Consider the following 27,597-nt stretch of genomic DNA (forward strand, 5'->3'; position numbering starts at 1 on the left):
ACTTTGGCCGTTTACTCTGTCCCTATCAGTATTTAGAGAAAACTTCATGTGCAAATTAAGATAATAACTCCAAAGCACGTTATTATAATGCCTAGTTCACAAGTGCTCAGTAAACCTTACTTTTTTTTTCTCTCTCTAATTAAACCTGGACTCCTTTGGTACAGCTCATATCTGCCCTCCCCAAAAACCTAACTCCCAAAGCACTGGCCAATACAATGGGCTTCCTGAAGAAGCTGAGGCGTATGTTGCATCATTGGAGAATCAGAGGAGGAAGGCCTTTAGCAGGCGTGCTAAGGAGCTGGGACTTTGTCCTGGAGGTGATGGGGAACCATAGATGAGTTTTCAAAAGGAGTATAAAATGGAAAGGCTTTTGTCTGGGTTTTTTCAAGCCTAACTTTCTTGCATCCTGATATATAAGTAAAAACTGTAAAAAAAAAAAAAGGGGGGGGGGAGGGCTCCACAGTGTACAAATATGATCAGTGTTCTTTTTCTCCACAAAAGGAAATCATCTCAATCCCCTCTGTAGCACTTTAATAAATTCAGAATCTACAAATAGGGCCCCTGCCCACCTTTTTCAAAAACTCACAGCAGGTTAAGCGATCCAAAAATTCCCAAAGGAAAATCCAGCTGTGACACACCCGAAGGGAAGGCCTGGTGGCCTCTGTCATTGCATCTTATAGCCACACGATGTCACTGTTGACAACCTGTACTTTCCAATTGGTCAAAGGATGCAAGTCTGTAGCAAGCAGGTCCCACAATGGCCAACAGGGATCTTCCACGGAGGGCATGGTGTCTCTCACAAGGAGGTCTCAGGGTCACAGCTTTTAGGGTTCAACTTTCAGGCCCATACTCAGCCTTCTTCCAGGCAGCTGGAGCCACTGTGAGTTTGATCTCTGTGTCTGTCTGCCCCATGCAAACATGTCCTCACCCCACCGCCACCCCGTGCCCTTTCCATACTTAGCTATTCACACAAGTCTGGTTGGCAGATTTTTCATTTTCAACACTTGGAACACAAAGAGTCTCACTGCTTGACTTTTCCAGGGTAATAGGGTGACTTACCCACTTTTCTGAGTGTAGCTGCCCTAATTATAGCTAGGAGGCCAAACATCATTGGTCAATTAGGATTATTTGGCCTGCAAATAGAATAGAAAATCTGACTCAAACTGTCTTCTTAAGCAATAAGGAAACTGATTATCTCACATAACAGGAAGTCCAGGGGCAAGATAGACTTTGGACTTGGTTGATGCAGTGGTTCAACAAGTTACCAAGGATAAGTTATTGGAAAGTACAGGATATCAAGTTTATCAAGTTACCAAGGAAAAGTTTACCCTCTGGGGTGGGTGCTCCTTGAGCCACACGGATTACAAGAAGGAAGCATGGCCACTTGGGTAAAGTTGGAGTTCCGTGAGGATCAAGAGGAAACGGACGCTAGACGGATGATCACCAGTATCCCTCACAACCTTCAAAGCAAAAAAGCCTGTTTATTCTCTAATTCCTAACAATAGAACCTCTCTCCCATCACTCCTGGATTTTGTATGTAGCAAGTGGAGGGGAGGAAGCTCTAGAGCACTGTCCTCCAAAGGAATTCCTCCTTCTGAACCCCTAAGTCTTTTCTAGCACCTCTCTGCTAGAAAAGGAAAGGGTCCTGCACACAAGTTCAGTCTTTAGGTCAGCATCCTGCTGCACTGGTCTCAAGAGTCTTCTAGGGACCTCATCTACCCACCAGGATTCTAATGGTTCTAACACTCATTTAACATTCGTTCATTTACAAAAACTTATTAAGCACCTGTTACGTACCACGGATTGAACTAGATACTTTCTACGGTGGTGAGTAAACTAGATGTGGTTCCTGACCTCATGGAGCTTACAGTATAGTTGGGAAGAGAAATATGGAACAAATACAAATAAGCATATAATTATAATAATTGCTATGAAGGAAGAGAATAGGGTTACATACAGGAGACCTCCCTGAGGAAGTGACATTTAAGCTGAGATCCAAAGCCGGTCTTCATTTCGTCGTACTGCTTTCCTCTGTGCTGACTTCCCAGTATAATTTTTTTAAGGTTTTATGTATGTATGTATGTATGTATTTAACATGGCTGCATTGGGTCTTAGTTGCAACACGTGGGATCTTTGATGCCGTGTGCATGATCTTTGTTGCAGCATGCGGGATATTTTAGTTGTGGCTTGCGAACTCTTAGTTGAGGCATGTGGGATCTAGTTCCCTGACCAGTGATCAAACCCGGGCTCCCTGATTGGGGGCGCAGAGTCTTAGCCACTGGACCGTCAGGGAAGTCCCCCGCAGTGTAATTTATAGCCTACATTAGCAATTAAAACAGATCTATTTTCTAAATTTCTAAACTGATTCTCAAATTTTCTCCTGAGTATAGAACTATCAGGTGTCTCCCCACAATAAAAAGTATACCAAATATGAATGACATTTGGTGAGGAATTCTTGCAGATTCTTCAACTCACAAGTCTTTTAGACTTAGAATCCTTTATTACACCAATACATTTGCTCTACCTCCCCTGGGGAGGAATGGTCCATGGGGACATGGATCATACCTAATCTTTTCCCAGCACCTAGCTTAGTCCCTGGCACACAGTAGGTGCTCAATACAGTGTTGAATTATATTGTTACATCTGAGTCAGATTTATACAGCGGCATTCACCTTCAGTAGCCATTTTCCAGCATGAAAGACAATAAGCAAACAGCTCAGGCAAATATATTAATAACAAATGCTTAAGAATCCATACAGCATAACAATAGTTAAATGAATTGAGCCCTTAAAATGTGTCAGGCTCTCGGCTAAGCACTTTCATTTTCTAACTTGTTGATGCTTCACAACTTTAATGTAAGTACCGTTATTATCTTTGTTTTACAAATGATCAAATTAGAAAATAGAAGTTTAGAGAAATGACTTGCTAAGGTCACACTGCTAGTATGTGGCGGAGCCAGGACCCAGGATCTGAAACCAGCATTCAGGCTCCATGAACCATTTCATTAACCACTCGATCATACCACTTCTCCCAACGGGCATCTGCTCTACCGTAGGATTGGTGTAGGCACTTATTCCAACTTGCAATTATTTCATCTGTCTCTGTATTAGTTATCTATTGATGCATAACAAATTACCCCTACTCATAGCAGCTTAAGCCAAACACTTATTATCTGGAAGTTTCTGTGGGTCAGGAATACAGGAGTAGGCTAACTGTATGGTCTGGACAGACTCCTTCGTGATGGTGCACTCAACGGGTTGGCCGGGGCTAGAGTCATCTCAAGGTTCAGGTGGACTGAAGGATGCATTTCCAAGCTCACTCATGTGGTTGCTGGCTAGCCTCAGTTCATTCCTTGTCAAGTGAACCTCTCCACAGGCTGCCTGAGTGTCCACATACATAGCAGCTTCCCACAGAGCAAGTGATGAAGAGGATGTGTGAGCACCTAAGACAGAAGCTGAAGTCTTTTTTATAACCTGATTTGGATGTGATATAGCATCACTTCTGCTGTATGCTACTGATCGCACAAACCAACCTTGCTAACACTTGGACAAGGGCTATACAAGGATGTGGATACTAGGAAGTAGGGAGCTCCGGGAGCCATCGTGGAGGCAACCTACCTCAGTCCGTTTGCTAATTTTTGTGACTGTCTTCTCCACTAGAATGTAAACTTCAAGAGTGGGGAAAAGCCATCAGTGCTTCTCGTTGTCATATCCCCTTACACGCTGCCTGCCATATAACAGACTGTCAATAAATAGTGAATAAATGTAATGATGATGGTGATACTGTTACTGAATTAAGTTGTATGGACCCTACTCAGGCCATAGCCCGGCCAAGGCTCTCTGCTTTGTCAGGGAGGGTTCTTTTTCCATTTGGGTTTGAGTGAATAATGAAACCAAAGCTGAGATGAACACAGCACAGGCTTTATTCAGTGGCCAAAGAATAGAGAAGGGGGGAACTAAGTTCACAGATCATCTTCTCACCCACCTGGCAAGAGGGACTTAATGTTAAAGAGTACTGTAAAGACAAAGGGAGGAGGAGTGAGGCTAATGATAGGGAGGCATGTGCATTACTCTACCAGGGAAGGGGCAGGGCTTTTTCCAAGGGAGTGGCATGCCACCCCATTTTTATCCTTTTTGTTCTATAATGTTCAGTCATGGTGGCTGGTAGGGTGTGTCATTTAATATGCTAAGGTAGTTAAATCAACGTATAATGAGACGCAGGGTCTGTTGTAGGTCAGATTCATCACCATCTTGGTCCCAGCTGGTTTCATCTGTTTGTTTTTTTTTTTGTTTATAGATTCCTTTCTTATCTCTGGACCCTTTAACTTAAAGATTTAGGTTAACTCATGCTAAAGGTGTCGGGGTTGAAGGGTCGTGAGCAGAGACCAGGAGCAGCTCTGGCAACAATAGGAATTCCAAAGGGTGGCTTCCTATAATCCCGTCCTGCTCTCACACAAATTCCCAGTTGCCACTTATGGTACCATGTAAATAATTTTTAAAAGCAGAACTATATCATGCCCTAAAACATGTACTCGTGTATATAATTTCTATATAACTATAGAACGTGGACTTGGAAGCAAACACACCAAATTCATGAGAATGCTGGCCTTTGGGGAGGAGAAGAAAGTAATGGTGCTGGGGATGAAAGTCAGATATGGCTTTATCTTCTACTGAGATTTTTTTATTGAGCCAACATTTAATGATGGTCAATTCTGAGTGGTGGGAATATGCGTATTTTTCTCTGTACTTTTCCATATTTTTAAAATTTCTCAAAATGAACTAGATACAGATTTTTAGTCTTAACCAATTGGAACATGTGCCTTGGAATGCTCCTTAGGCACTTAAAAAGTGCCTTCCTTTGGCTCTTTGCTCTAATTAAGGGGGTATCTACAAACCCCACTCTCCAGGTGACTCAGACCAAAACCTGTTTTCTCCTGAAACTGTCAAACTTTTCTGGGTTGAAGTTCTACAAAATCACCTTGGTTTGCTGCTTCTCCACTTTCTGTGTTTTGTGTAGATGGAGCCAGAGCCTCCGTGGGCCGAAGGAGAGAGACCCAAGCAGCAGCGGCAGCCTGGCTGGCAACAGGAGGCTATGGTTACTGGCACTGGTGCTGACATACAATCCTCTGAGGCCAGAGTCCTGGGCCCTGGGCTCGTTTGAAAAGCACTGGTGCCTCTTCCTTTAACACACAGCCAACAGTCACGCTGGACCAACACTGGAAGGGCACATGGAAAGTTTTAAACCTGTAGGTATCAGATTATGCAACTTTTCCCTTTTATTTTGATGTCCATTCATGCTGTTTAAGTAGTAAGTTCAGAAAATCAGTCAATCCATTAACAATTTCCTTTTCCAATGGAGGCCCGATGAAAACATGGACTATTGTGAATGAAGGCAGTTTTAGCTGCTCTCTTAAGATAAATCACTGACGTCCATGGGCAGGTTGGTGAGAGGCAGCTTAAGAGGTTAAAGCAACATTTAGGTACTTCTTGGGAAACGAGAAGACACTCTGAGACTGGAAATAAAGTCAAAAGCAGGATCAGCCACATAAGTACGTTTCACACTCAGTTCAATACCTTTCACAGTATTTTGTTCAGACTTTTCCAGGACAATCCTGTTTGATGACAAGCGACTATTCCTATCTCCAGTGTCCTGGGCCCAGGGAATGAGTAGGTAGAACATACAGCCCAAACTGGTATGTTCCTTAATTCCAGGTATCCCAGAACCTATACCCAAGGAGGAAACAGTGGCACAGAAGAAGCCAGCGGAGAAATCAGACTGCCTCACCTATTCTGGGGACAGACTTGGGTACACTTCACGAGTGGGCTGACCCCCACTACGTTCTGGGGCCCCTGGGCAGAGGGGTTCCCCAGGCCTCTAAGACAGGACCTATATTTCTGTTCATGCACAATTAATACTTTTCTAATAACAGGCCTTGTTAATATGAACTTTTCAAATCCCACAGGCCTGTCTCTACAACTTCTGAAGGGCTTTGGGTCTCTCTGCAAAATGGGTCTAAGTATAATCACTGGACTGTTGTGAGAACTACAGGCAATGATACACAAGGCACAAAGCAAGCATTCGATAAATTACACATCATTGGTCTTGTAAAAGATATTCTGATTCCCAAAGTTTTATAAGAAAATATGACTCTTCATTAAACAATATTTTTGAGCTGCTGCCCAACCAGGGTTTCCTGGTCCTAGCCCAACAACTCACAGCTGTTTCTCAGAAGAACTAAGGATTGGGAGAAAGGAATTAGGGAGGTATCTTCAGCTAGCCTTGTCTCATCTCTGGAAATCACCACTCTGAGGCCTTTTACCTTTGTCCCCTAATTCATTCTTTTAACAATCATTTATTGAAAACTCTCTTTTCAGGACACTAGTGCAGAAAAAAATACAAATATGAAAAGTCTTTGTCTTCAGGGAGCTTTCAATACAGGGTGGCAAACAAGAAATCAGTGCTCTCTGAGATTCAGTCTACTACTTTGCAGACAGGTTGACCTAATCAATAGATTGTTCTTTATTGTTTCTTAACTCCCCTTCTCTCACACACTTGCTCGGCATCCTCACTACCAATCCCAGAGGTGAAAGAATCCTTTTTAACGTTAACATCAAGCTGCAGGAAGAAATTACACTATGGGGCCTAGATGTCCCTGTACCTCCAAATCTTCAGAGCCCCAGGACCCCCGGAGAATCCCTTCACATGTCTCCATTTTGTTGCTGGGGCCCACTCTCCACAGGGACCACTCACTGCTCTTCTCAGATGGCCCACTCACCCACCGTCCTCCCTCCCTGCAGTGATGCTGTCTCTTCCTTAAAGTGAAAAAAATCGAGGCCACCTAAAACATTACTCAGGCCTGTTCTTCATTCATTCATTTAACAAACATTTATCAGAGCCTTGCACTGTGCAGACGTGGGAGATGCTAGAGTGAGAACCGACAGCCACGGTCCCCGCCTTCTCGGACCTCGGTGTACAATTACACTGCACATTCAGCAAAGATTACAAAGAATACTTGCACACCCTGAATGGAGCTGAGGAGAATTCCAGGTGTTGCAAGCCTTAGGGGCCAGCGTAGTTTTCCTTAAGAAATGAAATTTGAAGAACACTCTCAACAGCAAAATGGAGGTTAACTAAGGGAAGAGGCAGGGAGGAGCGTCCAGGCCGAGGGAAGAGCACCTGCAGAGGCCCTGGATGAGAAGGACCTTGCAACATTTGAGGATCTAAATGAAGCCAGAGGAGGCAGGGGCAACATCAAACACAGGGCCTCGCGCCAACCCTAAGGAGTTTTGATCTTTAAAGAAATAGCCAGCAGCCTTACAGGGTTTCAAGGAGCGAATGCCACGATCGGATTTACCTGCCCCGCGGCTACAGAGCAGGTAGGGTTTGGCCCACCTGGTTTTCCCCAGCGTCCGACCAGAGCCGGCTATCCGCTGGTTCTTACCGAGGCGTCTAGGGAGGGGGCGAGAACGCAAAGCCGGCGGCTGGAGCGGCGGGCGGGGTTGGGTAGCCGCGCGGGGAGGCGGACGGCGGCCTGCGCGGGGCACCCCCCGGGGACCTGAAGCGCGACAGAGAGTCGGCGCGCTCGGGACTCGCGCCTGCCGAGCTCTCGCTTCCGCGGAGGCTGTGTCTGGTTCTCGGCGAAGGGACGAGGCCACGAGGCCTAAGTGGCCGAGTCGGCGGAACCCACCGGTCGCTGGTCCCAGAGCCCCACCGCGGCCCACAGCGCCCAGGTGAGCCCCGCGCTCCCGGTGGGGCGGCCCGGCCGGCCCGGAAGCCCCTGCCCGCAGCCCCAGGCGACCCCGCCGCGGCGCTGGCGGCCGCCATCTCCGGGCGGCGGCGGCGGCGGCTGCGGCGGCGGTGGGCGCGCCGAGCGGTGGGCGGTGTCTCCGCGGCCTGGCGACCCTGCGGTGAGGCCCGGGCCCGCACGGGGGGCGGGGAGGGGGCTCCTGGTGTCTCCCGGCGGCCGGGCCGCGGCCGGGGCAGGGACCGGGGCGGGCGGCGGGGCGCCCCTACCCGACCAGGCCCCGTGACCCGCGGCTCCGGCCTCTCCCCGAGTATAAATTCATACTTGTCGCCGTCGGAAAAGTGGAGCAGAAAAGCACGAGCAAGGAAGCGCAGGAGCCGAACCCCCGCTCCCGGGAGACACTCGGGTTAACATTAAGGTGTATTTCCTTCCAGTCCCCTTTTCCCTGCAAGCATGAGCGGGCTGTATTTTTGCAGAACCTGGATCATAAAGTGCCGCAGCTCGGCTTCTTTGTCTTGCTAATACATCCCACGCGTCTGCGCGCGGCTTTCGATGTTTTTCTCCATCCTTTTCATTGGCCGCGCTAGGCTGTGTTGGGGCCGGGTTGACCGCGCCAGGCCGGGGCTTGACGCTCGCTGAGTGACAGGACTGTGATTTACTTAATGGATTATCTCTCTGATGGTGAACGTACAGGTGGTTTTCAGTTCTTAGCTATTACAAAAAGCAATTCGTTGAGCACTGTTCCGTCTGGTTTTTTGAAAACGATTATTTGTTTAGAGAGAATCCCTCGTAAGGCTTGTGGTGTACGTTGCAAAAATGCACCTCGGAAAAGTTATTTACGTTTTTGTGCCTCGCATTTGGGAACACCTGGCTTAGGGAGCTTTCTGACAGACTTTGCTGGAGATCCCAGTGCTTCACAAGGGATCGGGCGGACGGTGTCAACACCTCTTTAAGTTTGACCTGCCTTGTAGCTGGCCTTACCTAGAGCTTTGCTGAAAAGGAACTGTGAGTACCTTAGTAATTTTTAAAACTGACTTAGGTTTAGCTTGGATAAACCATTACAGTCTCCAATACGACTAAACCTAAGTTAAAGCAAAATTCAAGCTGGGGTTAAATGAACAGTGGAAACTGTTTTATATTTAAGTCATACTCTCTGATACATGGATGCTGGGTTGCTAGGGAAGGGATTTTAAAGGATCATGCTGATGGGTATATCACCAGATACTCAGAAAGCTTCCTTTGAAGACATGTAAAGTTTCAAGTGAGTGAGTGACATTGTCCTTATCAGTGAAAATAAATGGAATTTGTTTTTCCATCCTTTTTATTTACATTCTTAAAACTTTGTGCTGAAATACAGGGGATTTTTCTTTGTAATGATCATTTTCCAGTTTGGTCACATGGTCGTGATAATTAAATGTATGTATGGTGGATGAATTTAGAATATGACATGTGTTTATTAAGTCCAATTTGTAGCTTAGAGATGTGTGTGAGACATATTTCTCATTATTCATATGAGTAAGGTAGAAATCGGGGACATGGACAGCTGTGATCATCTCTTGGTTATAGGTGTAATCATATTCCAAGAAACACTACTGGCAGGGCACCTGGGGTTTTTTTTTTAAACAGTTTTGTTGAGATATAATTCATATAGCATACACTTCACCCATTTAAAGGGTATAATTGAACGGGTTTTTTGTATATTACAGTATTAATTTTTTAAGTTGTGGTAAAATATATATGACATAAAATTTTCTGTTTTAAAATGTACAGTTCTGTGGCATAAAGTACATTCATGATGTCGTGCAACCGTCACCACTATTTCCAAAACTTCTTCAACACCTTAAACTGATACTCTGTAAATAAATGTTGAATGTATAAATGAATGTTGATAGTTGAGGGAAAAATTTTTTTTCTGTGATCTTGATTTCTAACCTTTCTAATTTACTGTGTTGTCTTTTATACTTTATATAAAATATAATTATAATTAATATGGTACCATGCCTTATCTTAGTGTGATAATATTTGAAGTTCCTTATAATGGAAAATTGGGCAGTTCTTTCAAGTTTGCTGAATTACTGAACTTTCTAGAGTCTCTAAAAGTTGTAGAGCAAATTTTGAATGATATCCCAAAGTCTACTCTGATTTACAAAGGATGCTGATTTAAGTTTATATTATGCTGTTGGCTTACTCTATTACTATGTATTCTCTTTGCTTTGATAGTTGCAGGATACCCTCCACTTTCATAGGAGATATCCTAAGAAATTTTCATTTAAAGATTTTTTTTGATGTGGACCATTTTTGAAGTCTTTATTGAATTTGTTACAGTATTGCTTCTGTTTCATGTTTTGGTTTTTCGGCCATGAGGCATGCGGGATCTTAGCTCCCTGACCAAGGATGGATCCCGCACCCCCTGCATTGGAAGGCAAAGCCTTAACCACTGGACCACCAGGGAAGTCCCCCTAAGAAATACTTTTAAGACTAGAAAAATCCACAAATATATAAGGTGCTAAAAAAAAGAGGGATTTATTTTAGGTACAATATGTTTTTTTTTTTGGTACAATATGTTTTGAATCTTTAGCTTTCATTCCAAAATGCTTAGCTTTTCTTTGCCTGTTGGATCGCTTTTATGGGTACTAAGGTCGTCTTTAATATCTTTAAAATGTTTAAATTAATTATTTATTTATTTTTGGCTGTGTTGGATCTTCGTTGCTGCGCGCGGGCTTTCTCTAGATGCGGGGAGCAGGGGCTACTTCTTCGTTGCGGTGAGCGGGCTTCTCATTGCGGTGGCTTCTCTTGTTGCGGAGCACGGGCTCTAGGCGCACGGGCTTCAGTAGTTGCAGCACTTGGGCTCAGTAGTTGTGGCTCACGGGCTCTAGAGCGCAGGCTCAGTAGTTGGTGGCATACGGGCTTAGTTGCTCCGCGGCATGTGGGATCTTCCCAGACCAGGGCTCGAACCCGTGTCCCCTGCATTGGCAGGCGGATTCTTAACCACTGCGCCACCAGGGAAGCCCTTAATATCTTTTTAAAAACAATTTGTGGCTTCTGGCTGTTTCCAGACCAAAAAGATTGTCAATCTCCCGTTTTTTACAAGGAGTGAGCATCCTTGGACATCTATACAGAAAAGGCTAGACTAGAGTAGATCTTGGGAGCAAAAGAATAGTTGAAATTATTTTTCAATAGGTTTGGCAGGGGTACAACTGTTAATCCCAAATCTTCAAATGTGGGGGGTTTCCTATGCGTGTGAGTATTATGAGTGCTTCTGATTTTAGCATTACAGCCCAGATACTGTTTAGTTAATTACACAGGAGTTCTGGACTTTAGTTTTGGCTTGGGCTCTTCTAGTGACCTGAGCAAACTACGTAACTTTTATGGATTCATTATTGGCACTAGTAAATTAAGTGGGCTTGAGTAAGTGGGCAAATTAAGTTTGCTCTTAGAAAGCAAACTGGCATATCCCTGGATGCTTCTTGCAAGCTTAACACATATATACCATACATTTCACCCATTTAAAGGGTATAATTCAATAGGTTTTTTTGTATATTACAGTATTAATTTTTTAAGTTGTGATAAAATATATATGACATAAAATTTGCCGTTTTAAAATATTCAGTTCAGGGGGCTTCCCTAGTTCAGTGGCATAAACTAGAGTTTATTCTCTGGTTTTAGGAAATTATAAATCCATAACAGGTAAAAATATGATTGGCTAATTTGCGTGATTTAACGTCTTTCCCTGAAAATTAGATATTGCAGTTCTATTGTATGTAAATGCTGTTTCATCAGAAACTGCATGCAATTTAAGAAATGGATTGCAGAGTTAGAAAAACTCTTTGCAAATGTCATCTTTGTTGCTCTCAGTCTTTCTTTGCTGCAATTCTCCTTTTCTCTTTCCTGGCTGCTAATTGGATTAAAGACTGTTTTGCCAACCATGGCATCTGGAGATGACAGTCCTATCTTTGAAGATGACGAAAGGTAAATGTCTTGCATTGCAATAAAACTAGCTTATGAAACTTTCAAGATGGTTTTAATCATTCAGGAGAGTTATTTATCCAGGCTACTTTTTAAAGGACACATTTTGTAATATTGCAGAACACATAGTTTTGCTTTTCTGTGATTTCGAGAAAGGGCGGTAAACACCTGGCATAGAGGTGGCCAGCACTTTTCCTTTTCCATAGGACCTGGATGTAAGGTCTCCAAATCCGTCTCAGCACAAAATTCTTGGCAGTCACTTCAAAATGATATAAAATCCATTTACTGTCTCTGATTTAGAGCCTACAAAGGAGATTAGAGTGAATGAAGAGCAGGATGTAGTTAAGAGAACAGACTCTGGAGCCAGAGTCCTACTAAGTTTACATCCCATCTGCCACTTACTGTCATTGTGACCTTAAACAAGCCCTTAGCCTCTCTGAGCCTCAGTTTCCTCATCTATAAATAGAGATAATGATAGTACCCACCTCATGGTGAGGATTCTTTGAGTTAATATATATAAAGCTCTTAGCACAGTGATTGACACACAGTCAGTACTAAATAACTGCTAGCTATGATCATTATTGCTGTAATAAATGTTACTTCTCTCAAAGCTAAAGATCTATATCAGTATCAAAATAGTACTTACGTGTTACATACGCATTATACATAACAGGTTATTCACATAGGACACACATATAATGTATATTTTATATTAAAATATTAATATAAACTATGTGTTTAAATTGTGCCAGAAACTTGACAAAACAGAATCTTTTATATTTTTAATAAGATTTCCTGTAATAATGACAAGATTACTATCTTCCATAACATTTTTATATCTATTATAGAACATTTCTTCCATGACTTCTTTTTTCCTCAGTCTTAGTATTATAAATTAGAACCTTTTTTGTTAAAATTAATCCCTGGTTATTGGTTTAAGTATAAAATGTTTTGAGAATTCTTGCTTTAGAGTGATTGGATCTGAAAAAGTAAAACCAAAATTAAATACTGTGCTTTTTAAGTGACGGGAGGGAGAAGTAGAAACTTTTTACTGACCTTTCCAAGCATTATTCTGTGGCCTAGCTTAGAATACTGTCGTGGATAAACTGACTGATTCTTAATCCTATTATATTAAGGTGACTTTGGAATTATCTGTCTATATACCCATATATAGTAATTTCATCTTAAAAGAAGAATGCATAAGAGGGAGAAGATAGTTACATGTGCTGTAAGTAGGCTTTCTTAGCTAATATCACTTTAATATTTTATAATTTCAGGGCTTTTTAAAATCTGATATTTTCACCTTGGAAGGATTAATTGGTTTTTCTATTACTGTTTTGGCCTATTATAATTGCTTAATTTTATTCCCTTAGCCCTCCTTACAGCCTGGAAAAAATGACAGATCTCGTAGCTGTTTGGGATGTTGCTTTAAGTGATGGAGTCCATAAGATTGAATTCGAACATGGGACCACATCAGGCAAACGAGTGGTATATGTAGATGGAAAGGTAGGGAAAAATGTTACTTTGTAAAATATGTGTACATACTGTGTACAGGGAAGCTTGTACAGGGAAGCTGGATTTTGCTAATGTAGATTCTTCATATGTGAATGCAAGGCTTTTCTCTTACAGTGGTTATCTTTATATATTGGCCTGTATCATTTTGCCATACAAAGCAAACTAATAATAGTTGTGCAATTCATAGACTATAACATCTAATATTTAAACTTAAAATGACTTTATTTTCTAAAACCTTTGTATCGTGAAAATATTAAATTTTCTTCCATTTATGTGTTTTCAACTTTTATATTTTATTACTTAGGAAGAGATAAGAAAAGAATGGATGTTCAAATTAGTGGGCAAAGAAACCTTCTGTGTTGGAGCTGCAAAGATGAAAGCAACCATAAATATAGATGCTGTCAGTGGTTTTGCTTATGAATATACTCTGGAAATTAATGGGAAAAGTCTCAAGAAGTATATGGAGAACAGATCAAAAACCACCAATACTTGGGTATTACATTTGGATGGTGAGGACTTTAGAGTTGTGCTGGGTAAGTGAGAGCCGTTTCTGCAGAATTTATTGGCTTTTTATGGTGGCCATTTAATTAGTTCCTCTAACTGTCCAGACCTTTTATGGGAGCTTTGAATAGGACAGAATGTTAAGTGCAGTTGTATTTCTCATGTGTCCTGTGGAAATGAAGTATTCATTGAATCGACTGATTTATATGGAGAATATGAGAGCCAGATTTTATAGTGATGGATTCGAGGATTATAAACTTGGGTTTAAAAAAAGAAATATTGATGTAGACATTTGTTATTAATTGATATTTCTCTTTAAAAGCATGTCTAAAGGCAGTTGGAAATTAAAGATACATCAGTAAAAAGGGAATTTTTCTCTAGGTAGCAATAGGTTTAGGACTGCAGCAGATCAAAATCATCAGTCCAGATAAAGTAGATTAAAAAATAAAAAGTAAGCCATTGCTCTTTAAGCTAAGTTCTGCTATTACAGATTGCCATCTGTGTTCTCAGTTTCTGTTGGGCCTACAAAACTTGCAAGACAAATATTTACTACCTTTTCACTCTTCTGGTTACTCTTAGTATTTCCTGCTTCTCATATCACTAAGTTAAGACTATGTAGATCATCTCATTAATTCATTGATTCATTTATTTAGTTATTATTGAGAACCTCTTAAACGGCAGTTTGTGTACCAGGCCTTGAGGATACATAAATGAAGAGACTTTGTCTGTGTCTTTTAAGAGTATATAGTCTAGGGCTTCCCTCGTGGCGCAGTGGTTAAGAATCTGCCTGCCAAGGCAGGGGACACGGGTTTGAGCCCTGGTCTGGGAAGATCCCACATGCCGTGGAGCAACTAAGCCTGTGCGCCACAACTACTGAGCCTGCGCTCTAGAGCCCGCGAGCCACAACTACTGAGCCCACGTGCCACAACTACTGAAGCCCTTGCACCTAGAGCCCATGCTCCTCAACAAGAGAAGCCACCGCAATGAGAAGCCCGCGCACCACAACAAAGAGTAGCCCCTGCTCGCCGCAGCTAGGGAAAGCCCGCGTGCAGCGACAAAGACCCAACACAGCCAAAAATAAATAAATTTATTAAAAAAAAAAAAAAGAGTATATAGTCTAGTTGAATGCTAGAAAGTACCTTAAAAATTTTTTTTAAGAATGAAAAATGTTTATCAGGTAATAAATGCACATAGTTGGAAAAAAAGGAAACCAAAAAACTCCTGTATGGTTTATTTATTAAAGAAATTGGGTCAATTTTTCTTGAAGAGGATAGGAAACCACCAAATTGTCTTCCAAAGTGGCTGTACCATTTTGTGTTCCTCCCAGCAATGAGTGAGAGTTCCTGTTACTACACATCTTTGCCAGCAGTGTTGCCAGTGTTTTGGATTTTGGTCATTCTAATAAGTGTGTAATGATATCTCAGTTTTAATTTGCAAGTCCCTAATAATATGTGGTGTTGAGCATCTTTTCATATGCTTATTTGCCATCTGTGTATCTTCTTTGGTGAGCTGTTTCTATAGAGCTTTTGCCCATTTTTCAATTGGGTGGTTTGTTTTCTTACTGTTGAGTTTTAAGAGTTCTTAGTATATTTTAGATAACGAGTTTAAAAAAATTGGAACCATAATCTTTAGTGCATTATGAGATTTGTTTTACGTATCATGAGGAAAAAGCAGATTAATTTTTTCAACCATTTTGGCTTCAGTTATATTTAAAAGACTGTGTCTAGGTTGCCATTTAAATACTTCCTGTCAATCAGTAATTCTAAAAATGTAACAAAGATATTTAGATACACATTCTTTATCGGATACGTTTTGCAGTTATTTTCTTCCAGCCTGTGACTTGTACTGTCATCTTTATTTCTTTTTGATTTAAAAAATTTTCCTCCTCTTCATTTTCTGTTTCTATTAAGGAATTATTATGTTTGTTTTGTGTTCCTTTTAGTTTAGTCCTCATTTCTGAAATTATTTTTATTTCTAATTCTTACTGAGTTCTATACTTCATTTCTCAGAGTTTTTCTAATCATTGTTTAGTCATTCTTTCATATATTGTATGATTTTCTTAATTTCTTTCAGCTCATTTTGAAATAGTATTTTACAGCTTTACCTTTCACGTAAGCATGTCTTTCTGATGCTTCTATTTTCTGTAATGATGGTAGTCTGTTCTTTTTTCTTACAATTTTGTATGGATCTAGAGCTCAATACCTTTCTTTGATAATTCTTATATGATCTTAGTTTTTCTGAATTTTTAGAAGGGAGTGTGGTTTTGTGTAGCTTTTTAACCTTCAGGTTCTTGAGTTCCCTTTTCTGTCGTTTTTGGATGATGTTAAAATCATTGGGGCACACTTTCTGAGATGGCTGCTGTTTCCTTACCCCGTTTTTTCTAGATTTTCTCTTTCTTTAACTCTCGTGTCCCTGGGTGCTCAGTTTGGATTGTCTTCCCACAGGTTTCTTCTCAGTGTGGGGTTTGTACTGGAAGGGAGCTTCGGCGGGTTCGTTTGAGGGTTCCTGGGGCCCAGACTGCCGTAGCCCTTTCAGACCCCTCCCGCCGCTGCCACACCCCATCCACTGTCAGGATGTAAAACCCCTTCTAGTTCAGCTGCTCTTCACACATCGCCCCTCCGAACACTCCAGTTAGAACCGGGACTGCCGTCTGGGGATTCTTAGGTCCACCAGAGGCTCTGCTGCTTCCCTCTGCTTCCTTCTGCGTGGTTGCCAACACTACAGCTACGGTCTCGTAGTTGCCCGTGGTTCCCCCACCTATTGGTATTGTAGAGTTTGTGGCGTAGATACTGTCCATGGGGTCTTTGGTTCTGTTCTGTTGCCCTGTCTGTTTTAGCAGGGGAAATTTGGAGACAGTAAAAAACTCATGCCTCTGCTGCCACTACCACCATCTTCATCATCAGCTTTCAAATTTACTTCATCCCCGGTTGAGTAAGGTGAGGCTGTGAACATATAGTTCCCCCGCCGCTCCTCTCCCACCTTCACCACCTTCAACTTCTGTCTTCTCTACCTTTTCTTTGACATCATCAGAGTAGTTAATATTTGTATTCTGTTCTGTAGCCATAACTGTGTTCTCCTGTATTTTTTCTATAGGTTGATTCTAAAATTAAAAACCAATAAATAACATTTATATTATTGTGATTTTGTAAATATTTTTGGAGTGGGCCATGGTTACATTCTTTCTCTGTATTATTGTCACACCCCCTGTGCCACTCAAAGGAAGCTGTTTTTAGTGTCAAGGTCAAGTGGGTTTTCTGTTCTATAATCTACCAGTTTCTCAAAATTATACCTCATTTTTTGTTTTCTTCACAATTGGACCTTAATTTTTTTTTTTTAGTCTTTTGTTTTTCTGGGCTCTTCTGGTGGCTTTTCTCTTTTCTTGTTGGAAATGGAAATATATCTTCTTTGCTAATGTTCCTAATGTCTGTCTGCATTTTTTACTCGTATTATCTCTTGCTTCGAAATCTTCTCATTCTTAATGACAGTATTCTTGGGCGTCTGTTGACTTCCTGTTCAAAACTAGATAGTTGCTTCCCAGGCCTGCTGCCCAGTGGCCGTCCTGGGCTTGCTTTCATGGAACCCTGGCTTTAGTTCCATCAGTTATTGAATCCCACAACTGCCAGTTTCACCTTTGTTTACTGGAAAATATCCTTAAGTGATTTCCTAATAAAGGGTGTCTAGGAGCTAAATATTATATGACCCTTAAACGAAGTTGATACTTTTGCTTAGTATAGAGTTCTAGCTTTAAAATGTGTTTTTTTTTTTCCCCTGAGAAATTTGAAAGCCTTGTTCCAGTGTCTTCTATTCTCCATTGTTTTGAATGAGAAGTTCTATGCCAGTCTGAATCTCATTAGTTTCTTCTTTCTGGAAGCTTTTGTGGGCTCATCTTTATCTTCCAGAATTTTACAGTGTTGTGTTTAGAAATGTAGTGGCTTACCAGCTACTTTACTTTTAGGTGAAAAATGGTATTCCAGTATGTTTTTTATTTGCCTTTTTCAAAATTGGGTGAGGTTGAGCCTCTTTTCATGTGTTTAAGGTCCTTTTGTGTTTCTTTTCTGATAATGCCTGTATGTGTCCTTTGACCTGTTTTCTCTTGGGTTGTTGATCTTTTTCTCCTTGATTGCTAGGAGTCCTTATATTACTAAAATTAGCTCTTTGTATTGTGAGCTTCAAGTATTTTTCCCAGTCTGTCATTTATTATACGACTTTGCTTATAGGTATGCATGTATTTTTTTAATCATGAAGAAATCTTTTTTGCTTTCATGTAGTCAGATTTACTTACCCCTTTTCTTTTATGGCTTCTGGATTAGCAATGTTCTTCAGAGGCATGTTAATAACTGCTATTATAGAAAATCTGAGTACATGTACACGTTCAGTTGTCCCACTAAATAAAATTCCGATTGTCACCACTGTCGTGGTTTATTTGAGCACCGTATGCTCTGATCCAGGCGGCTGAGCTGGGTTTGCCCACAGCTGTGGCCGTAGATGCTTCCCACTCAGGCTGCCATTGGGCTTCCCCTCCCATACCTCCTGGGCGCCTCTGCCCTTCTCTCTCTCCCTCTAGCCCAGCTCAAAGTCCTTTCTCCATTCTCTAAGTGAGGCTCGCATCTCGAGGTGCAGGGAGAAGAGACCGTGTTCCTGGAGTAGACGGCTTGTCAGTGTCAAGGCATCTCAGCCTTGACACCCAGGCAGGTTTTTTTTTTCTTTTTTTTTTAAATGTGAATAGTACTTTTTAATGATTTGAAATTTAAATGCAAACAATTACCAGAAGAAAGCATGTAATTTTTTTTTGAATTTAATTTTTAAATTTAATTTTATTTATTTTTTATACAGCAGGTTCTCATTAGTTATCTATTTTATACATATTAGTGTATATATGTCAATCCCAATCTCCCAGTTCATCCCACCACCACCCCTCCTTTCTCCCCTTGGTGTCCATATGTGTGTTCTCTACATCTGTGTCTCTATTTCTGCCCTGCAAACCGGTTCATCTGTACCATTTTTCTAGGTTCCACATATATGCGTTAATATGCGATATTTGTTTTTCTCTTTCTGACTTAACTTCACTCTGTATGACAGTCTTTAGGTTCATCCACGTCTCTACAAATGACCCAATTTCGTTCCTTTTTATGGCTGAGTAATATTCCATTGTATATATGTACCACATCTTCTTTATCCATTCATCTGTTGATGGGCATTTAGGTTGCTTCCATGACCTGGCTATTATAAATAGCTAATAATTTATTATAATTTATTATAAATTATAAATGCTGCAGTGAACATTGGGGCCCAGGCAGGTTTTGACCCCTGGGCTCCGTGTGCACACACAGGTCCCGCTTCTCTCTAGTCTCCGTAATAACACCTGAAGCTCATCTTCTGGCTGCTTAATGAGTGCAGTTCTCCCTCTTGCCACTCCCTGGGACACTGACATTCACAAGTGGCTCTAGGGATCCTCCCCCAAAATGCACATGCGTTTGTGACACGCGCACACATGTACACACCTCCCTGGAGTGAGCTGCGGCCGCTTAGCTAATGCCCAAGTGTATCGTGGCAACATTTTGCTCTATCGTGTCAGCACTGTACTCTGAACAGTCCATCAAGTACCATACCTATATTTTTTTTCTTATGATCCAGTAATTTTCCCCAAAGTGAAACCATAACAAAATGAATAGAGATTATTGTGCTATCCAGTATGAAATTTAAGGCTAAATTGCTATCTGTCCTGTATGAACAGCAAGGTAGTCTTTTCTGGTGGTCTCTTTGTGCCATCATCCAGTTGGGTTAGTGAGAGGCAGGAGGAATCATCTAGTCACTGATGTTAAAGGACGTTCTGGGAGGGATAAGTTAGGCATCTGGGATTAGCAAATACACACTACTATATATGAAATAGATAAATGACAAGGACCTACTGTATAGCACAGGGAACTCTACTCGATATTCTGTAATAACCTATAAGGGAAAAGAATCTGAAAAAGAGTATGTGTGTGTGTGTGTGTGTGTGTGTGTGTGTGTAACTGAATCACTGTGCTGTACACCTTAAACTAACACAACATTGTAAATCAACTATACTCCAATAAAAAAAGAAAGAAAAGCAATACTTGCTTTAATCCAAAAAATAAAAATATAAAAGGGATAAGGTCAAATATTACATTACTTGAAGTACGTAGGTTTTTTTTGTTTTTTGTTTTTTTAATAAATTTATTTATTTATTTATTTATTTTTGGCTGTGTTGGGTCTTCGTTTCTGTGCGAGGACTTTCTCCAGTTGTGGCAAGCGGGGGCCACTCTTCATCGCGGTGCGCGGGCCTGTCACTGTCGCGGCCTCTCCCTTTGCGGAGCACAGGCTCCAGACGCGCAGGCTCAGTAGTTGTGGCTCACGGGCCTAGCCGCTCTGCGGCATGTGGGATCTTCCCAGACCAGGGATCGAACCCGTGTCCCCTGCATTGGCAGGCGGATTCTTAACCACTGCGCCACCAGGGAAGCCCCAGTACGTAGGTTTTTAAAAAGCCAAAAGTACTCTTTAATTTGCTAAAATATATTGGTATCCTAAATGGAAACACATTGTAATCCTGGGAGTGTGTAAACCCTTCTTTGATTCACAATCAGACCTTAAAATTTTATTAAAACATTTCAGATGATATGAAAAAAAAGACATTCTGTGTGGAAAGGTCCCTCTTCGCATTCATTTGTCTGCATCCTCCTTTAAAGATTTTCTTTAACAAGTCTTTATTAATTTGTATTGGGATCATGATTTTCTCTTAAAAGATTGCTTTCATTTTTATTTTGTCTGCGAACAAAAGATAAACACAGTTTCTTCAAATTTGGAAGAATTTCAAAGCCATGAATGGAATTAATGGAGTTTTCAAAATCCAGTGTAACAAACTCTTCTTAAAATAATAAAATGTTAACTTTAAATCACAGATTATAATTTTTTTTTCATCTGTTACTTTTACAGAAAAAGACACTATGGATGTATGGTGCAATGGTAAAAAAATGGAGACAGCAGTAAGTTGACCTTTTGATTACTCTCACCATGTGCGTGAGTGACCATTGAAACGTTGCTGTGTTTCCTAACTATGGAGATTTTATAAGTAACGAAGGTCCTGTTGGTTAAAAACAAAAAAGAGATGAAGTAATCCTGACTCCAAAATCTGAAGACCTTTCCTGGGCAGGGCCTGGGGCAGTGAGAGTTTGGTAACAACTTATGTCCGGCACCAACCTCATACTCTACCTTTCCTCTCCTGGACCAGCCTCTACCCTGAAAAGAGTTCCGGCATTTACAAAATCCTCCCCGGCACGGCGCAGCGCAATCTGCCGCGCTTCGGAACCGGGGTCCGGTGGGGAGAGCCCTTCGTCCTGGGTCACGGGCACGGCTGGAAAGGTGGCCGCCCCCTCGCCCATCACGCCCGTTTCGTGGGGACCCTGGTGCTAAACCGTTCGTAGACGATCTGCTTCTGGGTCCGGGTTTCGTACCTAGCAGAGCAGCTCCCTTGCTGCAAACTATTATTGAAAGTCAGCCCTCGACACAAGGGTTTGTAAAAAAAAAAAAAAAAAAAGTCCTCCCCAAAGGTTGCGTCCTCCTGTATTTATCCAGGTTAAAGGGGTGCTTTATACCATTGCTTCTCAAACTTACATGCATAGAATCAGTTGGGATCTTGTTAAAATGCATATTCTAACATGTCCTCAGGTGTTGCCAGAGCTGCTGGTGCACAGGTCACACTTTGAATAGGAAGGCTTTACACCATACACTCAAAGCAGATAGTACTTTTCTAAAAGCAGAGGTTGTGAAAAAGGAATGATGCACACAATGTCAGGTGACACAAAGGCAGGTAGCTGTCTAAAGGCACTGTCACGAACCCCAGAAGACAAGTGGAGTTTGTAGAGTAGCAGTGCTAAGAGGCTACCCCACCCATTGAAGCCGAGCACAATGAAATCCCCATCCAAACCCCAGTGTGTAGGGCTTTTGCTGCTTGCACTGTTAGGGCTGTGGTGGGATGAATATAGGAGTGCATCTCAAGTGGGAAGGAAATAATAGTGGTGTGTACAGCAGGGGAGGAAGTGAAGCAGGGGAGGCGGTCCTGGACAGCTGGGAGTGTGAGAGCAGGAGCTGAAATCTTTGGGTGGAAATTCCCATGTGTTCTGGGGTCAGCTGGCAAGCGGGCGGTATACCAGCCCTGGTGTCCCCTTTCATGGCTTCAGACATGAACACCAGGGCTAGAGATCATGAGAAGCTCTCTTCCCCTGGCACAGTTTAGCTAGCTGCAAGTTGTGGTTGCTGCTGTTACCTCCCTTCTCTATTGTAGGTCTGGGAAGGTGAGGAGATGTGCTTGGAGGGAAGGTCTGGGATGAATTTATTCAGCAGACTAGCTGGGTCTTATAGCCAATCTGCTTCTAAGGAAGTGCCCAAGCCAGAAATCAAAAGTTACAAAGATTAATGCTTTTCTCTTTCTTAATCCTAGTTTTAATTCTTGAAGGGAAATGTAACCAGGGCTCACTTAAAATTGATCCTCCAGAGTTTGACCCACCCTCTGGGTTAAACCTACCCATCGAGACTTTTATGCAGAGAGGCTTGGAGAGCTCTTCAGTATTTTATGTCTCCTTTTGGACCAGCTTAAGTTTCCATGCCTACTGTGTGCCCGACGCCACATCTGCTAGTCCTTCCTATTCTTTCTTTCCTACCCTGGAATTCTCTAGATGGAGAGTCTGCAGTTTGGGATCACATTCCTTCCACCCTCCAGGAATTCTCCAGTGCAAATGTAAAGAGAGATTTAAAAATGTGGTTGTAAATAAGTAGGAAGTTGAAAATAATGTCCATCCACAATGTCTTTGTTCCTCAGTAACTGACAAGAAACCACAAGTGTTTGGACAATAGCTCTGTCTCACCCAGTTGCCTCCTCATTGTAACTACAACCTAGTTTGCTGGGCAGTTTTGGCAGCTCCATATCCGGGCAGTCTTCCCCAGCACTATGTACACCTGCTCTTGCTGCCTGTGAGTTACAGCTTATTTTCTCCATTTCCTTTTCATCTCAAAGCATCGTGACCAAGACTATGTATCTGTCATATTACCAAGAAGCTACTTACAAGGATTGTATTATTCAACCCTTCCTCTGCCCTCTAAATTGATTTTTACAGAAGTATGACCTGAAGGATTTTTTCAAAGCTCAATGTGAAAAGGGGTAAAAAGAACACACTAGACTCCAGGACCAGCACCCCCAGTCCTTGTGGTCAGTACACCTCCGTGTTGGCCAGATTCTTCCCAGAGCTAAGAAAAAGCTTCCCTCTCTGATGCCTCCTGTGCTTTCTTTGGTTAGATAATGTTAGCTACGGGGCCTTGCTCTGTCTGCTTTGGCTGCCAGGAAGCTTATAGCCAGGTTGTGAGTCTGATGGTGCTTCCTTGCATAATTCATTTTTATCCTCTAAGCCTCCTGTTCTTCCTTCCTTCTCTGTACTACTTGGCCCCTATCTTTTTACTCTAGATCAGTGCTGTTCAATAGAAATATGAGCCACAGATATGAGCTTCATATATAACTTTTCTAGTAGCCAGATTTCAAAAGTTTTACAGTGAAGTTCATCTTAATAAAAATTTGATTTAAATCAGTATATCAAAAATATCATTTAACATGTAATAAATATAAAAAGTTTCTACTGAGTTATTTTACATTCTTTGTTTCATACTAAGTCTTCCAAATCCAGTGTATATTTTACCCTTAACAGAGTATCTCATTTTAGACCCACCTCATTACATGCTCAGTTGCCACATGTGGCCAGTGGCTACTGTACTGGACAGAGCAAGTCTAGACTCAGTAGTGTTTGGTTTTATGTTATTTTTTATGTTATGTATTTATTGTAAGCCACCTTATACACTGGGGAATCAGATTTTCAGAGTGGTTAAGAACACTCCATCCCTTACTGACTGGGGCCTTCAGCAAGTAATTTAACCACTCTGTGCCTCAGTTTCCTCACATATCAAATGTGGATAGTAATCGTACTCCAAGCAGGTTATTGTGAGGATGCAATAAAATAATGCATGTAAACCATTCTTTGTATAGAATAAATCACTAATAAATGTTTGCTATCAGGTTTATTATTTTTACTTTTGAAAATAGTCTACATTGTCTACATAGTATATGTTATAGACACATAGCCATTAGATACACTTTTTTTTTCCTCTGAAACTTAAGATTCTTAAAGATTGTAGGGGGTACAAATAAGAAACCTTCATAACAGAGACATAAAAGCATCTAAATACAAGCTTCTAACTTTAATCTTGCAAAGTTTAACATTGAACTAATATGTACTTCATTATACCTCCCTTTTTAGGTGATGTTAATGCTCTAGACAAAGATAAATGTTTCTGGAACACTAATTCCTCCTTCTTTTGTTTGCCCAGGGTGAGTTTGTAGATGACGGGACTGAAACTCACTTCAGTATTGGGAACCATGACTGTTACATAAAGGCTGTCAGTAGTGGGAAGCGGAAAGAAGGGATTATTCATACTCTCATTGTGGATAATAGAGAAATCCCGGAGATTCCTGAATGACTTCATGTTAATGAATTTTAATCTTAAGAAGTAAAGATCAGGACTTTTAAATTACTGTGGTGATTAAATATGTTCAGTATGTACTTTTCAGTACATCTAGTCGCCATGTTTTTATTTTTTAGTTACTTGAAACTGTAATGTTCCAAAGGTCAGGAAGAAAAAATTATGTATCATAAATATTGCAATTTATTTTGTAAATAATGTAAAATGTTTTAACGTCAAATGGAAAATAAGATACGGACCAAAAATCACTAGTGTTTTACAAGAGCAACTTTTACTATAATAAATGCTATAAAGTAAAATTGGTGCTGCTTGATTTGTGTTTCTTAAAATGGATGTCTTTGTATATTTTTAACCTGTGCAGATAGTCTAGTTTAAAGCAGTTGGTATACAATGGTATTATTAGTTTAACTGAAATGAGAAACATTTTCTATCTGTAACAATGTTAAGGAGAGTCACGTAAGAATTTAATGAAAAATAGGTTTCTGAAAATGCAATTGTTTAATCAGCATGATCAGGACAAAAAAAAAAAAAAAAAGGAAGAAGCAAACTTCTTTACACCAGACAGCATCAGTTGCATCGTCAGGCAGTGTTTAGAAAGTCAGAGTTGCACACCTGTGTGGAGGTGTTAGCGCTTTGTGACTGAAGCAGACCCACCCAGGCAGATTCACAGAGATGCCGCCTCAGTACGGGAAGTGGTCCAGATTGTGTCAGTACTCGTTTCTGAAGGTCTTTCAGGGCAGGACATGGTTTAATAGTAGAGCCTTTTAGCGGGGTATTTCATGTCCATTATCACATGGGGATCCTCCATAAGAGGGAGAATTCTCCATTTTCTAGACTTGCTCGGTCCACTACGGTAGCCATTAGTCATGTAGCTATTTAAGTTAAATTAATTAACTAAAATGAAACAATTAAAAATTCCTCTATCACACTAGCCACACTTCAGGTCCTCAGCAGTCACATGGGGCTAGCAGCCGCCACATTGGACAGTGCAGATACAGAACATTTCCATCATCATACCAAGTCTGATTGGACGGCACTGGCCTAGAGACATTGTCTCAAGCTTAGTGAGCTGTTCTGTACTGGAACAGGCAGGATTTAGACCCAGGTTTTTCTGACGCTAAAACCCATACGCTGTACTACCATCTCCCTGCCGCTCACGTATTTCTAAGAGATTTGGGGCAGAACAGAGGCACAACCACGCTCTAACATCAGGCACGAGGAACTGAGGGGCAGGACAGCAGCGAGGGAACGAGGCTCAGACAGGCGGGGCCCCGGCAGGCAACATGCGTGGTGGCAGAGCATATTAAAATTAGCCTGTGACTTACCTACTCTGACATTTATTTGAAGTCTTACGACTGGAAGGTTAGCATACCACATGTATAGGAATCATCCCCCTGCTCTCCCCATGCCACCCCCCAGCCTTCCTTCACTGCCACGGGAAGATTAGGAGATGAATGAACTAAGAGGGACTCTTCTGAGGCTTATTAAATTCATTTTTGGGTTTGCTTTCAAGTGTTTGGGTGTGGTCGTTTTCATTTCCCTTGAATAAAGGGCGTTATTTATTTATTATTTATTTATTTATTTATTTATTTATTTATTTAATGGCTGTGTTGGGTCTTCGCTTCTGTGCGTGGGCTTTCTCTAGTTGCGGCGAGCAGGGGCTACTCTTCGTTGCGGTGCGCAGGCTTCTCATGGCGGTGGCTTCTCTTGTTGCAGAGCAGGGCTCTAGGCGCGCGGTCGTCAGTAGTTGAGGCACACAGGCTCAGGAGTTGTGGCTCGCAGGCTCTAGAGCACAGGCTCAGTAGTTGTGGCGCACGGGCTTAGTTGCTCCGCGGCATGTGGGATCTTCCCGGACCAGGGTTCGAACCCATGTCTTCTGCATTGGCAGGCGGATTCTTAATCGCTGCACCACCAGGGAAGCCCCTAAAGGGCGACTTTTAATGGCCATATTTTATCTGGTACAAAAAATGTTTTGTGCCATGTCCAAAAGCAAAGCAATTATTTTTAGGCACTTTGTTTTGAACTCTAGCTATTAGCAGTCAGAACTGTACTTTGCAGTGTGTTATTAAGTACCTCAGCAAACACGTGGGGATACAGTTTGATTCAGTCTTTTGGAGACCAAACCTTGAGAATGTAGTTTGCCTTTGACTTGGTGAACCCATGTTTTTTGTTTTGTTAATTTAAAGCAGCTTGGGGAAATTCCCTGGCAGTCCAGTGGTTAAGACTCAGTGCTTTCACTGCGGAGGGCCCGGGTTCGATCCCTGGTCGGGGAATTAAGATACCACAAGCATTGCGGTGCAGCCAAACAAACAAAACAACCTGGCAGGGTCACGAGGAAGGTGTACAGCCTGGGTTTGAAGTTCGGCACCAAAGGTTAAGTTCTTGAGCCTCCGTTTCTCCAACCTAAAAAATAAGGCTATTTGTTTTGTTGTTTTGCTTAATGAGATATTTTAAATAATTTTTTAAAATGGTTCAATTCACCAGGGATATAAATCATCTCTAAATTTGGATGCACCTAATTATATTGCTTCAAACTCTATAAGATAAAAATTGACATAACTAGAATAAGCAAATCCAAAATCATAGTGGGGTATTTTAACTTATCGCTTTCATAAATGCTAGGCAAAAATTCAGTAAAAATATATAAATTTAAACAACATAGCAGAATTGATCCAATGAACATATGTAAAACAGCTGATCAAAAGCTGCAAAATATGGATTTTTTCATGTGCACACTGAACATTTATAAAACTTGACGATACTGTGAGTCATAAAAAAAATAAGTCCCACAAATTTGAAAGAATTTAACTCATAGATAAGTTCTGTGAATGCCATCCAATCTAGAAATCAATTTAAAAATGAGAAAATCCATCTGTATTTGGAAATTAATAAATATTTTGAAGTAACCAGCACATCACAAAGAAACCAAAATGATAATCAGAAAATATTTTCTATTGAACGGTGATGAAAAGACTTCATATCAAAACTTATGGGATGCAGATAAAGATTGTTATTATAAAAGCTAAACTTGATCAGCTAAGCAACCATTTTATAAAGTCGTAGGAGAGGAATAACAGCAAAATAAACACAAATAAAGTAGAAGGAAGGAAATAATAAGGGTAAAAGCAGAGTAGAAAACGAACATACAACAGAGGATCAAAAAGGCCAAAAGCTTATTTTTGTAAAGACCAATACAATTGAAAAACCTCTAGTGAGACTAAAAACAGAGAAGGCACTAACCAAAACCAAGAATGAAAAGAGGACATCACTATCAATCCTGCAACGTTAATGAACTCTTAACACACGGATTACTTTATAAAAATAAATTT

The 27,597-nt window shown here is 41.2% G+C and overlaps 1 protein-coding gene and 1 long non-coding RNA gene across 8 annotated transcripts in view; both read left to right on the plus strand.

Moving 5' to 3' along the window:
• Positions 1-27,597, plus strand: part of LOC309660571 — a 202,219-nt gene that overhangs the window by 44,514 nt on the left and 130,108 nt on the right. The gene's annotated exons all lie outside the window — the stretch shown is intronic.
• Positions 6,911-26,673, plus strand: FAIM (Fas apoptotic inhibitory molecule). Of its 7 annotated transcripts, XM_082461337.1 has the most exons (6): positions 7,604-7,730; positions 11,655-11,713; positions 13,084-13,216; positions 13,530-13,758; positions 20,681-20,730; positions 24,116-26,673. In XM_082461337.1, the coding sequence occupies exons 2-6, from the start codon at positions 11,670-11,672 to the stop codon at positions 24,263-24,265; spliced, it is 606 nt and encodes a 201-aa protein (XP_082317463.1). In that variant the 5' UTR covers positions 7,604-7,730; positions 11,655-11,669; the 3' UTR covers positions 24,266-26,673. The 7 variants fall into 7 exon arrangements, with proteins under 7 accessions (XP_082317464.1, XP_082317468.1, XP_082317463.1 ...); XM_082461338.1 differs by lacking the exons at positions 7,604-7,730; positions 11,655-11,713 and adding an exon at positions 6,911-7,376; XM_082461342.1 differs by lacking the exon at positions 11,655-11,713 and having other exon boundaries at positions 7,414-7,730; positions 24,116-26,672.

Source organism: Balaenoptera physalus, assembly GCF_965194825.1.
Source record: "Balaenoptera physalus genome assembly, chromosome: 4".
In the NCBI taxonomy this organism is placed as follows: Eukaryota; Metazoa; Chordata; class Mammalia; order Artiodactyla; family Balaenopteridae; genus Balaenoptera; species Balaenoptera physalus.

Bases quoted from the DNA above. Each gene is read 5' to 3' on its own strand.
- FAIM (XM_082461337.1), top strand. From the start codon at position 11,670: ATGGCATCTGGAGATGACAGTCCTATCTTTGAAGATGACGAAAG. The intron at 13,759-20,680 runs GTAAGTGAGAGC...TTACTTTTACAG, and splicing joins GGACTTTAGAGTTGTGCTGG to AAAAAGACACTATGGATGTA. The intron at 20,731-24,115 runs GTAAGTTGACCT...TTGTTTGCCCAG, and splicing joins GTAAAAAAATGGAGACAGCA to GGTGAGTTTGTAGATGACGG.